Genomic DNA, 18,447 nt, shown 5'->3' with positions numbered 1-18,447 from the left:
GTTATTGTATTACCCAATGACCCATCTCAGATCTACTATATCAGAAATCACGGGAAGGGTAAGGGCCAGGGAATCTTTATATTGAATAAAATAGTTTTAATGCATAGCTGGATTGTGGACCACTGGCGAAAGCAACATGCCCCCCTGGAGAGAGAGCTTTATTTTATTCCTGGAGATAATATAGAAAAAGCACTAAACGAGATATCAGATCATTTGAAATCTGGTATAGACTCATGCTACCAAGCTAGGAAGGAAGTTGTGTAGATTTGCTTAGTTCCAATGTTCTTATTTTTAAATGGCCATTGAAGAGACTACTATTTGGTTTTGAAGGCATATTTGTTCTTTCTACTATGAAATTTATCTAGTTAATAAAAATGTATTTTATTTACTTCTTTGTTGCAACGCAGCTTGGAAAAGAAAATACATAGCATATTTACCTAAACACCGTGGGTCTGTATGCATACCTACACACATGCTGTGGGTCTCACCTGGTCTCTTAGGAAGTTGCAGTCAAGTAAAAAAAAAAATGCTTAGTTTCATCTACTCAACTGTGGAAAGAAGCATTCATCACTTGATGGGATGTAAGGGTGTTCAATGGAATAATATGTCTCCATGCAATCAGAAGAAAGCAGGCTTATTAATGTGGATTTAATGGCATTAGCTGTTTCCATACATTTTTCTCATGTTCTAATTTATTGAAACATTGTGTAATACTTTCAAGATCCTAACAAACAGTTTAATACACATTCCCTTACAAATGTAAACAACATAAGGCAGATACACAGAATTTGACCAATGATTTAATAGAGCAATCATCTGAACTATGGCTTGTGGGGACCACCTAATTTTTAAAATAAAGTTTTATTGGAACACAGCCATGCGCATTCATTTATGTATCGTCTATGACTGCTTTCATACTACATGGTAGAGTTGAGCAATTGAGATGGAAACTGTACAGTCCACAATGCCATGAATAATTATCATCTGGCCTTTTGGAGAAAAGTTAGCCAACCATTGCTATGAAGAGTCAAGCCTTATCTTTCGGTGAACACTGAAAGAAACAAAGAACTATCACAAATAAAAAGCCTAGTGAAGAATATTTTATTTTCAGCCTGAAAATAACTTTTAGTCATTTTAAGAAACATCAGCCATTTACCTAGGACTTTAGAACATTAGGATAAAGTCTATATATACTAAGTAATACCAAGAGCATTACTTTGTTGATCAAAAAATATAAAAAACAATCTATAATTTCTTTGGGGAAAATCAGCAAATTTTCAAGGGCAGGCTGTTAAGAATAGGGAAAATACTGCCTAAGTTATAGGATTATAAATTATCTAATAATTTAGTTCAGTTTTCTAATATATTATTTGTCATCATTTAAGGTCCATCTTTGTGAATTATACACAATGCATAACTGTCATCATATTACTATGTTCAGCCCAAAGTGTCAATTATCTAAAATTTTTAAAATTTTTTTATTTATTTATAATAGTCACACAGAGAGAGAGAGAGAGAGGCAGAGACACAGGAAGAGGGAGAAGCTGGCTCCATGCAGGGAGCCCGACGTGGGACTCAATCCCGGGTCTCTGGATCACACCCTGGGCCGAAGGCAGCGGCTAAACCGCTGAGCCACCCAGGCTGCCCACTTATCTAAAATTCTAAAGTGTCCCATTAAAGTTATAATTTCGGTGAATTGAGCAGGAAAGGAGAGTTTCCTTTTTTTGGCCAATTTCTTGATGACCCAGCCCCTACTCATGCTAATGGTTTCTTCTATCTTCTTATGAAAATTCTGTAGAGATTCTATATCTCTCTATATAAAGTGGTTTGCTTTAGCTTGGAATCCATCAGGGAGGATTGTCCATGGCCAGGGCCTAGTGATCACATAACTGCTCACAAATGGTGTAGTTGTGATACTATGGAAAACTGCACACCGTCTTCACTAGAAGCTAGGATGGTTGTCCCTAGTATTGAAACCCACTGTACACTTGGCCAAACTGATGCCCAACTATGTTCCTAAACTTTTATCTAAGACTTGGCTCAGTATCAATTTGTTAACTAGCGGTTACCCAGAGGAATAAACTGCTCCTGAATGGTACCAGCTCATACTTTCTATGTTGTTAGAGATATAAAATGGACCATTGTTATAGAACTTACAATTTTCTTAGGAAGAGGGACATGATTTTAATTATAGTACTGCAAGTCTTTGCAAATTTCTAGTGTTATAAAAATGCAAGACTTAATTACTTTCAAGTATAATGATATTTTTCCAAATTCAGAAATTATTTAAGTTACGTGTTGGGTAAGAGTAACCAGGAAAGATCTGTTCTTTAGGTCTTCAGCTTATGACACATATTCTCCTTGGTCTTGCCATGTTCTGTTGAAGATTTTGTATCTCACTATGAAGTCGTTTGCTTTCGTTTTGAAATCCTTCCTTTAGTAGACGGGCTTGTTCCTATAAAAAGGGATAAATGGAGACTGAGTAAAGTGTAGCACTAAGTAAATCTCTAATTAATATCTACTTTCCACATTCATAGATTTTTTTTTGATATTTAATTTCTTCTTGGCATTTTCTCTACCCTTAATTTTCATTCATTTCTTTTGGGCATCCTAGCTCTGTGATTACATTTTTACTAAGTGGTGAAGACAGTTCAGATATCTTTCCAAGCTGTGTGACCCTATAAAAGTGATTTGATCTTTTTTGAACTCTTGTTTCTTTTCCTAAGTAATAGAAACATAGTGGTTCTTGCTTCATATAGTGTTAAGCAAGAGATACATATAAGTGATTTTTTAGAAAGCCTAGCAGATAACAGCCACCACTGACTGAAAGATATACAAAGGACTAGATGTGACCTAACTGCAAATAAAATCTTTTAATAACCAGACAGAGGTAAAGGCCAGGTCAGGCAGGCAGACAGAAATTGAAAAGTGCAAGTGGCAAGCAAGGTCCTTCTTCTAGGCGTCATGTTCTCACTGCCACACTAAGATATGATCAGGGACAGTAGAGAGAAAAGAGAAAAACAAACCTCAGGGTAATGCAATTAAATACCTGAAGTTTCAAAGCTAGAGTTCTCTCTTGTTCTTGTAGCAACTGGATTCTATCCTTCTCCATCTTCTCAGTTAATTGTTTCACATGCTCTTGATAACTCTTTTCTTTCTGTTCCATTATCTGCTGATTTTTTATTTGCATTTCCTCCAGTCTTTTTGTTGCAGCCTGTGCAGATTCAGCTTTCACACGTTCCACTGTGAGGAGGAAGAAGAAGAAGAAAAATGTACATGTGTAAACATGTTTTCCCTTTCTTCCCAGCACACTCACCTGTCCTTGTGGCTACTCACTGCATATGCCCTGCTCAGAAATGTCTTTAGCAAGTAAGAGGCATCTTTGTTCTTTTTGCCCTAGTGTAAGGATTCCAGGCTTACCCCGTCAAATTTTTTAAAACTTTGAGCGCTCTAGAAGCTATTTAGTCTCTTGACTGGCTCCTCACCTTCAATCTCCTTTTCCTTTTCTGTGAGTGTCTGGTCTGTCTGTAGAATTGCATCGGTCATAGATTCCTTGGAATCCAAGTATTCCTGAAGAATCTCTTCAGCCTTAGGACCCAGAAAACACAGTTAGTAATAGGAATTGGCTAGAAACACTTGTTCCTGATTGTCTTCCCACCATCTTTTCCATCTTTTCTAGGAATTGCTCCTATTGGTCCTGGTGTGCCTTGTGGTCAAGACTGCTGACCACAGATGCAGGCACTTGCACCAGGCTGGCCAATCATGGGAACTTACTAAGCAGAATCCTTTAAAAGAGACTGATATAGACACTGGGAAAAAGAGATTCTTTGTTCTTTCAGACTAAGGGCTCTAATTTTGGAGTTGTTGGTGTTGTGGTCCCCTATAGAGTGAGTTGCTGAAAAAGGAAGCCATCATGGAGAAAGCAGATCAGAGGAAAGGTGGAGGGAAAATAGGAATAGGACAGAAGTGTTGGGTTGAGGAAAATAACAGAGAGACAGAAGATGACATTCCTTGAAATCTTGGATCCAGCTGTCCTTAAAGCCAACTTGTAGCCTAAATTGACAAATCACCATTTTTGTTTAAGGGATCATCATCGAGTTTCTCTCCCTTATAGTATAAAGCTCCAGCTATAATAGTGAATTGCAATAACAACTTGGTGGTTAATCTGAAAATCAATTAATAACTCAATTATTAATTGAATATATTCTTGGATAGAGGACATATCTGATATAACAGGCTCTCTATATGTTTATTGAATGAAAGCATGGATGCTGTTGTTCTTGTAATGTGTGCAATTATACTTGGTTATGTTGGTCTTTCAAAGAGGCATGTCAGCAGCTTTCCACAATCAGCAGGTAAATCTTGATTACCTGTATCCCCTTCCTAGGTTTCTGAAGGTACGTTTTCTTTAGCTCTTGTGTCTTCTGGATGAAGAGACGATACCCTCCCGGTTTGGAATAAACCCCTTGCTTCACAGAGTCTTCTAGAGGACCGAAAATTTCCTTAAGTAAATCTGAGCAACGATCTGTTGATGCTTGCAGGTTCTGTTTACAAAACTCATCTCTCTTTTTTTCTAGTTTGGCCTTTAATGTAAAAATAGGAAGTAAAAAGAATAACAGGGAAAAGACATTAGCTTGACCTTGGGATTTCTGGGAAGGCTTCTCAAAAATAAATCTATGACCCTAGAAAAAGTTTCAGGCACCTTAACATGGCCCTATCCTTCCTCCTGCTCCTGACTTTTACAGAAGTCCCCTTTTCCTTGCAGGCGAAGTTCAGAGAAGAGGTTCCTAGCTTTTTTTTTGCTACACCTTTAAGAGAGAAACTTCAGCTTTTCAAGTTGGACCAATGATTGCATATGGAATAAATGTGGCTCAACATAAGCTTGCATAAGATAATCAGGACTACAATTTTCTTTGCTTTTGACTAGAATATCAAATCAGTCTAATAATAGTAGGCATTTGATTGAAGCTCTAATTGTTACTTATATTTATTTAGTTAAATTATGGGGAAGATTATTATTCGTGAAAGAAAAATGTTTTAAAACTTTGTATTCATCATAATAAACTTTGTTCTTCTTTTTATGATAATAACAAATAATGGTTATCACCATTTTAAAGTCTAGTAGGAATTCTCTCTCTCTCAAAAAAAAAATACCCATTTCATTTTCTGGTTGTACTTTGCTTTCCAAGACCCTTATCCATATAAACTTGAGAAAAAAATTACCGCTAAGTCCTTTTGAAATAACTGGTCTACGTCTTTGAAGGAATTGCTCATGAAGAATTCAATGGCCTCTTTCTCACAGGCCCTGTGCAGGTCTAGCAGCTCCTGGAGGGTTTCTGTGGGCAGTTGCACCAACTGGTTCATCTGCTGGTCATAGTGGGCAATGGCCTTTTGCACTGCAGCTGCATTCTCGATCTGGGCCAAGGCCAGGACTGCATTCTCCATGCAGGGCAGATCCCCACTGCTGATGGCATTGACATAAGTCAGCACCAGGTTCTCTAGACCTACAAGTTGAGAACAAATGAGGATGCTTGTTGTAGGTGGGATGAGGAAACATTTTATTCTGTGTAATTCTGATCATATCTATTACCACTCATTTTTCTCACAGTATCAATGTTCTCAGATCACCTAGAAGCTTGCTAGAAATGCAAACTCTTATCCTCTGCCCCAGATCAACTGAATTAGACCCTCTTCCCTGGCAAGATGCCCAGGTGATATGTATATACATAAAAGGTTGAGAATTTCTGTTATAGATAGCATAGGCCTATGTTTATTGAGTGTTTGTAACCACTTTACCCCCAAGTACCATTAGGACAGGAACTACACCTCTCTCATTTATGTCTCTATCATCAGCCCTGGTCTGTGATGAATATTTGATCAATATTGTAGAACAAATCAAAAAGAGTCCTCAGTTTTGTTTACTCTGGCATAGTGTTGTCCAAGAGAACTTTCTGTGATGATGGAAGTGTTCTATGTGTGCCCTGCAGAATGTCATCCAGCTACTAGCCACATGTAGGTATGGACCTTTGAAATATAGCTGTGTAATTGGAATTTTAAATATTTTTACATTTTAATTAATTTAAAATTAATTTTAATTTAATTTTAATTAATTTAACACTTGAAGTTGGATAGCCACACTTGAATAGTGGCTACCATATTGGGCAGTGCAGGTTCAATTAACTAGGGCAATTTTAAGAATTAGAGCCTTTTTTTCCTTTTCCTATCTTTTCTCACCCAAGAAAATCTGGCTAGTAAAATCTATTAGAAATGTTGGTGTTATTCAGAATTTAAATGATAATAGCAGTAGATTTGCATTTTTCAAAGCTAAAATCAGGTAAGGAGGTAGAGGAGGTAATTCTACCTTCCTCTAATCTTAAAGATGAAAGAAAAAGACTGAGAAGAGGACTCACGAGGTCCGTTGACTTTGATGCCTCCTGAAAGAGTTTTAGTTTTGGAATTGCTAAAGATGTAGGAACAGAAGACTGCAGCTTGTTGCACGAATTCAGGATCCAGCTCATCATCATGCATTGTCTCAAGCTGGCCTAGCTTCTTCCGGTGAGTGGGTCGATCAAAGATGAAACATTTCTTCTTTGGGAAGAACTTCCGGATACAGAGTCGGGGCAGATTAAAATTTTGGTCCTTTTGAGTGTTGCCTGCAGAAAGATAAAAAAGGAATTTCCCAAATATAGAAGCTTGCAAACTTTTTCTGTAAAGGGCTAAACAGTGATATTTTAGGCTTTGCAAGCCAGGTGGTGTCTTTTCCAAGTACTCAGTTCTGCTGTTGCAGCATGAAAGCCACCATAGACAATCTATAAATGAATGGACATAGCATTATTCCAATAAAACATTATGTACAAAGACAGCTGGCAGGCTGGATTGGCCATCATTTGCCTGTGGACCATAATTTGCCAACCCCCTGGACTAGAGCACTGTTCATGCTTTAATCTATTTTCTTCCAATCAATGCCTATTCTATTCCATATTCTTTAGCTAATCATAAGCCCTCAGCAGGGAAATAAATCAATCTGATAATAGCACAGGAAAAGATGAAAGAAAAAACTATTCTTAGAGAAGGAGAATATAATTTAAAATCAAATCTATTAATTCATATACCAAACAAGCATTACTTCTTAATGATAGCCAGCTAAGAATAAATAGAAAACTATAAATGTAAGAAAACTGTAAACAGAACACTAAAAGATGATAGTTTCTCATGTTATTTCCTTTTATTTCTACATCTTCTTTTTACCTCGTTTAAGCTTGAGTGAATTCTCCAGGTACTCATCTGCTGTGATAGGTAGACCATCTGCTTCCAGCTCTAAGGAAAAATCCCTCAGCGTCCACACAAAATCTGGAAAGAAGCTCACGAAGTCAGCTGAATCTTCAATCCCATTGGCATCAGGGGAGGATTTCGCCCTGATTCGATCTGACAGCTCTGTCACATAGCTGAATAGCAAACTAAGGAAAACTGGCAGAAAAGAACTGTCCTCCCTCCCATAATAGTTCCCCATATCTACAACCTTCATGTCACCTTTGTTTTTAACCCAAGTGTCAATTCTTCAGTGGGTACCTAGGATATTTCCCTTGCCCTTGAATGATTTCTTATGTTTTCTCTTTTTATGCTTGATTCACTAGGATTCACAGCTAAACAGCTGATTTTTAAACATAGGGCTCCCCGCCCCTTACACTGATCCTATTTTGAACAGCAAAAAGGATACTGCAGTTGGTCCATGGCCTGCTGGTTGATGGTTCCCATGCTATTGTACACAAAGGTGCTACTCAGAAGTATTGCTAGGGCAAAGATCCAGGAGTCATTCTGGTTGTTACCCTGGAAATCAGAACACATTTAGGCTGAGATTATGTTTCATTCTCCTGGTACTTCCCAGAGTAGCAGTAAAAAGATACTCATTTTGTTAGTCTTTTTTAGATTAATGACCTTTATGAGAAAATCAAATCCAAACAAAAATGTGAGAGGGACTTGAATTTTGAATCATTTTATGATTAGTATCTTTACACTGATTCTCACTAGGTTCTCTTATGATCATTGGCAGATAATTACAAGACAAATAGTCAAGGTTGGTGGGCATTCTAAGGCCTTAAATAGAATTTAAGTTTAAAATTTTCTTTTCCTTTTCTATAGCAAAATTGACTTATATAAGAATAATAATACGTGTGGCAACTTTATTGAGCAATTATTATGCACCTCATATTGTCCGTTACTTATATTCAAAACAGTACTATGAGGCAAATGTAGATCTATTACATCTGTTTTACAGATTTAGAAAGCTGAGGCTAAAAGAGGTCAAACTATTTGCCAAGGCCACTGAGTTAGTGACAGGGTTATATTTAAACACAAGGGTATGGGGTTTCAGAACCTAAATTCTTAACTAAAATCCTCTGCAGGATTGAATTCATGACACTGATTTTATTTGTACTACCTTTATGCATCTAGGTTAACTGGCTTAGCATACAGCCTATTGTTAATGATTAGAATACTACCTACTGACCACTATGATCTTCCAGGATTCTGTCTTAAGAATATTTTCCTGATGCCTGGTTGCTAAACTTGGTCTTAGGGCACATAAACGGAAATGAAAAAACATATTAAGTGCAAGCTCTTATTTTATTTTATTTTATTTTTATTTTTTTATTTTTTTATTTTATTTATTTATTTATTTATTTATTTATTTATTTATTTTTTCAAGCTCTTATTTTAAAAAAATTAAATAGTGTAGAGAATATTCAGGGATGAGGGTCTTATTCCAAAATTGAATCCTTAACCCTTACCTTCTCTACATCTCCCAGGCCCTCAGTGTCCAGAAGAACTAAAGTGTGGCTTGGCTTCTTGGGATGAGGCACACACCACATCCAGATTCCTTTGGTGTGAGACTGCACTGTGGAGCCCAGAGAAAAGCCTGCAAGGGGGAGTGGGGGGGGGGGTAAGAAGGTGGAATTTTAATGGTAGATGGATATAGAAATCCTACAATGCAACATAAAAAACCAACATCATTAAAAAATGAGCAAAGCCTCAGAATAAATCCCACTTGATTGTGATGAATAATCCTAAGAGATGCTGAATGCTAGGAAACTGAGGTGGGAAGGTGGGTGGGGGAAGGGATAATTGGGTGATGGGTGTTAAAGAGGGCACTTGAGGAGTGCCTGGGTGGCTCAGTTGGTTGGGCGTCTGCCTTCAGCTTGGGTCATGATCCCAGGGTCCTGGGATTGAGTCATACATCAGATTTCCTGCTCACTGAGGAGCCTGCTTTTCCCTCTCCTTCTGCCTGCTGCTCCCCTGCTTGTATGCTCTCTTTCTGTCAAATGAATAAAATCTTCTAAAAAGGAGCATTTGATGTAATGAGCACTGGATGTTATATGCAACTCATGAATCACTAAATTCTGCCTCTGAAACTAATTAAAATTTATTAATATATTTATTTTAAGATTTTCATTTATTTATTCATGAGAGACACAGAGAGAGGCAGAGATATAGGCAGAGGGAGAGGCAGGCTCCTTGCAGGGGTGGGGGGTAGGAGCTGATATGGGACTTGATCCCAGGACCCTGGGATTACAACCTGAGCTGAAGGCAGACGCTCAAACACTGAGCCACCCAGGTGCCCCTAAATTTTTTTTTAATGAAAAAAGGACTTGAATAAATATTTCTCCAAAGAAAATATACAAATGACCAATAAACAAATGAAAAGATGTTCAACGTTATTAGTCATTAGGGAAATAATAAATCAAACCACAGTAAGAAACTACTTCACACTCATGATAACCACTATCAAAAAAACAAAAGTGATAAGTTTTGGGGAGGAGGTGGAGATATTATAAACCTTGTGTGTTTCTGCTGGGAATGTAAAGTGGTGCAGTTACTGCAGAAAACAGTATCATTTCTTAAAAATTAAACACAGAATTACCAAATGATTCAGCAATTCTACTTCCGGATATATAGCCCCATAAAAGCAAAAATGGGGACTTGAACAGATATTTGTACCCTCATGTTTTTAGCAGCATTATTCATAATAGCCAAAAGGTGGAAGCAACCCAAGGGTCAAATCGGATAAACAACGGATAAACAAATACGTATGCACACAGTTGTTCAGCCTTAAAAAGGAAGAGAATTCTGACACATAGTACAGCATTGATGAACTTTGAAGACATTATGTTAAGTAAAATAAGAAAATCACAAAAGGAAAAATAATGTCTGATTCCTTTTTTTTTTTTTAAAGATTTTATTTATTTATTCATGAGGGACACACAGAGAGAGACAGAGACATAGGCAGAGGGAGAAGCAGGCTCCATACAGGGAGTCTGATGTGGGAAAGTCTTATATAAGTCAATTTTGCTATAGAAAAGGAAAAGAAAATTTTAAACTTAAATTCTATTTAAGGCCTTAGAATGCCCACCAACCTTGACTATTTGTCTTGTAATTATCTGCCATCCTAGGACCCCAGGATCACACCCTGGGCCAAAAGGTGGCGCTAAACTGCTGAGCCACTCCGGGATCCCCTGCCTGATTCCTCTTAAATGAGATTCCTAGAGTAGTCAAATTCATAGAGACAGAATATAGAATGGTGGTTACCGAGGGCTGGGGAGTTATTGTTTAATGGGAACAGAGCTTCTGTTGGGGAAGGTGAAAAAATTACGGTGATGGGTAGTGGCAATGGTTGCATAACAGTTTGAATTTACATAATGCCACAGAACTGTATGTATGTACATTTTAAAATGATTAAAATGGTAAATTTTATGTTATGTATATTTTACAACAGTAAAAAAAAGACCCAATACAGACTAATACAGACTTAAACATTCTTTGAATCTTAATCATCAATGGAAATTTCCTTTCACTACACAGTGTAGTAAATGTCTTATAGTTTATTATTATGTACATTAATTATTTTTTATTATTGCATTAGTCTATGAAAGAAACCATTTATGCTTTTAAAAGGGGAAACTAAAGCAGAGTGGAAAGAGAGATGACTTGCCTCTTTCAGACCATAGTGAAGATAGGAGCATAACTTTGGATTGAAAGATAACTTTCAGTATTTCTTTGCATCTCTAACTTTCTTTCCATGCTCCATGCTGGCAGTGTGGGTGGACAGAAGGGACTAAGCAGAGCTTTGTTGGTGCCACTTACCCTTGTTCTTCCCAGCCAGCTTGTTCATCAGGTAGGATTTGCCTGTGCGGTAGAGGCCCACAATAGCCACCACCACAAGAGGATTCTTAATGCCTGACAGGATCTCCAAAGCTTCCTGATTAGCCAGCAGTTGCTCTTCAGTGTTCTTAATGAGGCACACTGGGGTGGACATGTGGATCTCTGAGTCCATGTTGAGAGTGTTCCCTGATCTGTAAGGGAAGAGATGGGTTGAATTAAAATTTCCAGTTTAAGTAGATCAAAAATTTTACCAGCTTATTTTACTTTCAGAAGCTAGAGTACATGATGTGATGAGCACTGGGTGTTATACACAACTGATGAATTATTGAAAACAACATCTGAAACTAATGATGTACTATAATGTTGGCAAATTGAATTTAAATTAAAATAAAAACAATGTTTTAAAGGAAGCTAGAGTCCTCAATTTACACAAATGGCCAAAAGTTTGCTGTCAACATTGAGATAGATGGGAGTAATATCTGTATTTTAGAAAGTTAGAGAAGTATTGTCAAAGCAGTTCATTGAAAAAATATTGGTGTGACAGGATCTCAGGAACATTCAGCCACTTTCATAAACAAAATCATTCATTTAATTCACCATGGAAAATTTCCATTTGGATTCTCATTAAAAAGTTAGAGTAAACTTTAAATGGAAAATAGAATAGAATTTAGAGGGACTTATTTGATATCCTGATTATATGTAAAAAGTCAATGTTAATTTATTTATTCATTAAGTTTTACTATGAATAGACTTTCATACATCATTTCATGTATGCCCTTTGAACAGCCCCCAGAGATTTTAAGTGTTTTTATCTTCTGTAGTTATGCTTATTTTGCTGGAGTGAGGGTCCACAGAGCATCTCACCCTGCCATTCCAAAAGTGGAACCAATATAACTTACTTTTGCAAATTTTATAAAAATACATGATCACGTGAGACACATGATTAGAGAACTTTCCAAAGCTTTGGTGCAGGTTTATGTAAGCAAGGGGCCTTTAAATTTAAGCTTCATTAGCCTCACAGTAAATTAGCCTTAACTACATGGGGGGCTACAAGTACACAATTGGAAACACTTAATATGGCTAAAAATTATGTATGTATATATGTACACAAACATATACACACATATATGAGTAGGGAACAAAAGACTATGAAATAAGGATTAAAAGATCAGGAGGCAGAGGAGCCTGGAAAGATGGACACACCTAGATAACAGCCACATCAGTGTAATTAACCCCAAATGAACCAAAGACCAGCAGAACAGACTGTCCACAGTTAATCGAAGAGAGGAGACCACATTGAAAACAGTACAAAAGGGTGAAGTCTGGTTGGAAACCAAAGTAAGATGCAAGACTAACCACAGGTAGGAGGGATACCACAAGTACAGAGATGGGAGGGGAAAAGACCCCCCGTCAGGCATCCCAGACATGAGGGACCTGCACTGGGAATACAAGTCCCCATTACATCAGCTTTGACAATCAGAGGAGGTTAACTTCTTGAGTTTTTACAATCAGTGGGGTGTAACATCAGGAACTTTAAAAGGCTTGGCTCTGAGAGAGTCTGGAGTGTGATAGAAAACTGAGTTCCCACTCTTAAAGAGCCAAAATAACAAACAACCCCAATAAGATACATCATAGAAACAGCAGTTTGGGAGGCACCTGGGGTATATGAGATTTATTTACTAATCCCAGAATGTGCACAGGAGAGGCAAGGATCTTTAGGAGACTTTTCCAAGAACAAAAGAACTGGTGGATGCCTTTTCTCTCTTTCAACCCCAGGCTAGATACTTGGACACCTGCGGTAACTAGTGTGACCATTTACAATCTCATTTGCTAACACCACATACCCCATTCTCCTGTAGATTCCCCGGCTCCAGTCCACCCCACTCAAGAGGAGTTCCTCCATAGTTCTCTAGCTAGGTCTCATTCTTCGAGCAGCCCTGACACTTGCCAGTACCACTCCAAAGTACCCGAAGATAACTGCACACACCACTTTAACTGCATCCTCCTGGGTCTGATCTGACTGCTAGCTCTGCCCACCAAGAAAAACTTCATAGGGGTAGCACAGAGAGCCCTGTGATTTGGGGTCACTACAAACCCAACAGACAGACTGGGGATCAGACATCTGATCTGACTGCAGATCCTGTTCACAAATGAAAGCCTCTCAGAAAACAATGCAGAAAGAGCACCCTGCAGTTCAGTGCGACCACAGTTCTGGCAAATGGGCTGAAGGCAACCATCTGGTCTGACCTAACTGTAACCCGAGGCTGCCCCAAATTGGCCCCTTAACAGACAGAGACCACACCTTGCTCATAACAAGGCAAAGACATTGTAGACAACTTACTGAAGGCAAGCATGGCTCAACCACAATAGAAGAATTCCTACAAAACACATAGGAGGCACCCCTGCCAAGTTCTAGTGAACAGGGGTCATTGCACCATTTATGGGACCTCTTCTTCATTAGGCAACTACTTTCAAGATTAGGAGATATAACTGACTTTCCTAATACATAAAAACAGAGAGCTAGACAAAATGAGGAGACAGAGGACTATGTCCTAGATAAAAGGACAAGATAAAATTAGAGTAAAAGAGCTAAATGAAATGGAGATAAGCAATAAGCCCAATGGAGATTTCAAAATAATGATCATAAAGATACTTACTGGACTTAAGAAAAGACTGGAGGATCTCAGTGAGACAAACAAATGGAAAGATATTCCACTGAGTATATTCCATGTTCATTAATTGGGAAAATAAATACTGTTAAAATTTCCATACTATCTAAAGAAATCTATAGATTTAATGCATTTTTTTTAATCAAATTACAAATAGCATTTTTCACAGAACTGGAACAATCCTAAAATTTGTATGGTTCTACAAATAGCCAAGGCAATTTTAAGAAAGAAGAACAAAACTGGAGGTATCAGAATCTTGGATTTCAAGATATACTATAAAGCTGCAGTAATCAAAACAGTATGGTACTGGCATAAAAAGAGACACATAGATCAATAGAACAGAATAGAGAATCCAGAAATAAATTCATGCTTTTAGGTCAATTGATCTATAACAAAGGAGGCAAGAATACGCAATGGGAAAAGTGCCTGCATGGCTCAGTTAATCAACTGAGCATTTGGCTCTTGATTTCAACTCAGGTCATGGGGTCATGGGATTGAGCATCGCATTGCATTCCATGCTGGGCAGGAAGCCTGCTTGGGATTCTCTCTCTCTATCCCTCCCCCACTCATGTACTCTCTCTCTAAAATAAATAACTCTTTAAAAGAAAAAGAATATGCAACTGGAAAAGGATGTTTCTTCAACAAATGGTGTTGGGAAAACTGGACAGATATATACAGAAGAATGAAACTGGACCATTTTCTTATACCATGTACAAAAATAAACTCAAAAATGGATTAAACACCTAAACATGAGATGTGAAACCACAGAATTGTAGGAAAAAAGATAGGCAGTAATTTCTTTGCCATCAACTGTAGAAACATTTTTCTCCAGAGGCAAGTGAAACAAAAGCAAAAATGAACTATTTGGATTACATTGAAATAACAAACTTGCACGGTGAAGGAAACCATCAACAAAACAAAAAGATAACCTACTGAATTGGAGAAGATATTTGTAAATGACATATCTGATAAGGGGCTAATATCCAAAATATATATAAAGAACTTATAAATTCAATACCAAAAACCAATAATCCAATAAAAAATTGGATGGACATAAGACATGAATAGACATTTCTCCAAAGAAGACAGAGATGGCCAACAGACACATGCAAAGATGCTCAACATCATTCATCATTAGGGAAATGCAAATCAAAACTACAATGGGATATCACCTTACACCTGTTAGAATAGCTAAAATAAAAAACTCAAGAAACAAGTGTTGGCAAGGATGTGGAGAAAAGAATTCTTGGTGCATTCTTGGTGGGAATGCAAACTGTGTGTAGCCACTGTGGAATAGAGGTACCCTGAAGATTAAAAATAGAACTACCATATGATCCAGTAATTCTACTACTGGGTTTTTACCCAAAGAAAACAAAAACACTAATTTGGACAGTTATATGTACCCCTCTGTTTACTGTAGCATTATTTACAATAGCCAAGATATGGAAGCAACCCAAGTGTCCATCTATAGATGAGTAGATACAGGGGATAAAGAGAAAGTGGTATATAAAATATATTAACTATACCATTAATACAATGGAATACTACTTAGCCATAAAAAGAATGAGATCTTGCCATTTCCAACAACATGGGTGGATCTAGAGAATATTATGCTAAGTGAAATAAGTCAGTCAGAGAAAGACAAATACAAAATACAAATATGATTTCCCTCATATGCAGAATTAATTTAAGAAACAAACCAAACAAAAAGCAAAAAAGAGAAAAACAAAAAACAGACTCGAATATAGAGAACAAACTGGAAGTTGTTAGAGGCAATGGGGGTGAAATATGGGTGAAATATGTAAATGGAATTAAGGGTGTACTTATTGTGATGAGCCCTGAGTAATGTATAGAATTGTTGAATCATTTGTACATCTGAAGCTTAAAAAAAAAATCAGGAGGTAGATCAGGAGAGGTAAAGGGAAATTGTCGAAAGAAAACACTTGTATTTTCAGCCATACACTTCTAGGTTTTGTTTTGTCTTGCTCTTCTATTTGATAGAAAAGGAGAAGCATGGAAGGGGAGAGGAATGAGAAATGAGGGGAAAGAAGGAGGTGAAACTGAAAGGGAAAGAGAGAGTTATCAGACGAGGAGATGATGAATAAAGCTCATACTGAACCAAGGAATTCAGGGCAGAAGTTTCCACAAAGCAGATCAGAACTGCTTGAGAGCATAGAGAGGTCAAGGCAAGCAAAGATGTTGCTTGTAGTGATGCATCACACTCGATTCTCTAAAGAGGAAACTCTTTAGTAAAATAGGACTGCAGATTCCACTTGTAAGGATTAAAGAATAAGCTGGCACTACGAAATTGAATCTACTGAACCTGGGCTATTTCTAAAGGAAGAAATATACTTGGAAACAAAGTTCAAGTGTGTGATTAAAAAGTAGAGGGTTTTTATAAATCTTCATCTTTCACTCTGGGTTTCCATCTTTTCTTTCATTGTCTTTAACAGTGTCAGTGGTTGTTTACACTGCACCTCATTTACTACTCTTCCCTTCTCATGAATATAACATATTTCAGTTGCCTTTCAGTTTCTTAGCTGCAGTCAGCAAGTTACATCAAAGACAATGGCAATTTACTTGTGTCCCCAGTCAACACAGACAATGTCAGCAAAGAGAAGGACAATCCTAATGCATTTCAAACTTCATTTAGCCCCATCTCTACCAGTGCCCAATTCTGCACAAGCACAGTGGGAACAGGTAGGAACATACTACCAACTGATAACACCAATATCTTATCATCTGACCTGTGTCCTACAGTAGGCTCACCTGCAGGCTGTCCTGATGCTGGTCACTTCTTAAGAAAATTGACCCTTATAAATTCCCCTTCGCATCCCCCATCCAACCTTATCATGAGCTCTGTTTCCCAGAGAAAAGTTCCTTTCAAGCTGAAAAGAAGGCTGCTTTAATGAGAAAGTGGAGTTCTTACCTCTTTTTTTTCTCTCCTCAGTTAGGTGGAGTGGTTTCTGTTACTTCTCTGTCTCTCACTGGATTGTGGATCTTTTATTTCACCTATTCAGTGTCATTGGAATTTCCAGATGTCCTTTAAAGACAAAAATAGAAGTAAAGCAATGGCTATAGCAGACTTTATAGTTACATGAAAATGAAAGCACTGAAGACAAAGCAGTAAACTCAATGACCATAAAAGGAATTCCTGGAAGTTAAGCCAATGAGAAAGTATGTGGGCTTAACACAATTTCTCAATCAGAGCTTTCACATTTCTTTGGAAGATATTTTAGAGAACATTTGCTGATTTTTAAAAAAATATCTGTCAGATATTTAAATATAATGAAATGGATCTCAGAGTTGGGGTTCAGTTTGAGGAACCCAGAATGAGGAAGCAATTGTGTTAATTTTTAGGTCTAATTTCTTTAAGTAATGAACACACTTACAGGGGACCTGGTTTCTCATTTATACATACAGTAAGTGAGGAAAATGTCATGCCTCACACACAAACACCCAGCACCCGGCACTAATCCCCAGTGCACAGTTAGGAAGAGGCTCCATCTATTGCACACATGCTCCAGACTCTATGCTGAGTGCTTTACATGGGTTTCATAACTTATATCGCATGCTAAACATTTCCCCATGGTTTTATAGAAACTGATGTGCAGAAGGGTTGAATGTCTTAACCCAAATCACAGGACTATAAGTAATCTGAACTGAATCATCCTTGACAAGCCCTCTTACTAAACTTCTTCACTCTACTGCCTTACAAGGTTTCCTGATGAATAGCAATAGAAGTAGCAGCTTTATCTCATTATTGTTTTTTTGTGTTACATGTCTAACTCATTCCTGTTTGCAATCATGCAAAATAAGTGACACTGTCTTCATCTTACAGTGAAAACAAGGAGACTTGAGGGATGGTAATATGCCTGTCCATATTCACTAAGCAAGTCATGGGGGTGAGAATCAAATTTAAAGTCTTTTTACCTTTAAACTCTGCTTTTTCCTCCTCTTCTTCCTCCTCCTAGACATTGTTTCTGAAAGAAAGGAATAGGGAAATGAGGCAAAAGGGAGAGATTTTCCAGGTTCTCTGCTGATCCCAGATATTTCTCTACCTCTGAAAGCCAGAGTGAGAAAATTAACAAATAGAATTGAACTCTTTCTTTACTTGTCCCTTTTTGCATTATCTTTTCAAATGTCTCTGAGTAAGTAGCGCTTCAATTTGTTTTGAAAAGTATGACTTCCCTAAGTCTTTCTGTTGCTGGTACACACTTAGTTTCTTCCTGCCTTTCTGGTCTGGGTGTGGTAGTTTTGCAGATCTGAAACTTTCTTTTTTTTTTTTAATTTAAAAGATTTTATTTATTTATTCATGAGATAGAGAGAGAGAGGGAGGCTGAGACACAGGCAGAGGGAGAAGCAGGAGAAGCAGGCTCCCTACAGGAAGTCAGATGTGGGACCCAACCCTGGGACTCTGGGATTATGCCCCAAGCCAAAGGCAGATGCTCAACCGCTGAGCCACCCAGGTGTCCCTCTTTCTTTCTTTCTTTCTTTCTTTCTTTCTTTCTTTCTTTCTTTCTTTCTTTCTTTCTTTCTTTTTTTTTTATCTGAAACTTTCTTATCCTTGATCTTGGCAAGATTGGTCCCCTCCTATTCTACTAGTATTCTGGGAGCCCTTTGC

The 18,447-nt window shown here is 37.6% G+C and overlaps 1 protein-coding gene across 1 annotated transcript; it reads right to left on the bottom strand.

Moving 5' to 3' along the window:
• Positions 1 to 674: 674 nt before the first annotated feature.
• On the bottom strand, positions 675 to 16,922 carry LOC121486118 (guanylate-binding protein 1-like). Its single transcript, XM_041746871.1, is given in 12 exon segments — positions 675 to 2,371; positions 2,374 to 2,455; positions 3,050 to 3,243; positions 3,486 to 3,588; positions 4,371 to 4,583; positions 5,224 to 5,504; positions 6,411 to 6,653; positions 7,249 to 7,445; positions 7,718 to 7,827; positions 8,787 to 8,914; positions 11,137 to 11,345; positions 16,753 to 16,922. Coding segments are annotated over 11 exon segments (1,782 nt in total). The 5' UTR covers positions 11,327 to 11,345; positions 16,753 to 16,922; the 3' UTR covers positions 675 to 2,330.
• Between the last annotated feature and the right edge of the window lie 1,525 nt (positions 16,923 to 18,447).

This window comes from Vulpes lagopus, chromosome 3, assembly GCF_018345385.1.
Source record: "Vulpes lagopus strain Blue_001 chromosome 3, ASM1834538v1, whole genome shotgun sequence".
Classification (NCBI taxonomy): Eukaryota; Metazoa; Chordata; class Mammalia; order Carnivora; family Canidae; genus Vulpes; species Vulpes lagopus.
The sequence above is the reverse complement of the archived record's forward strand: the minus strand, read 5'-3'. Positions and strand labels throughout refer to the sequence as shown.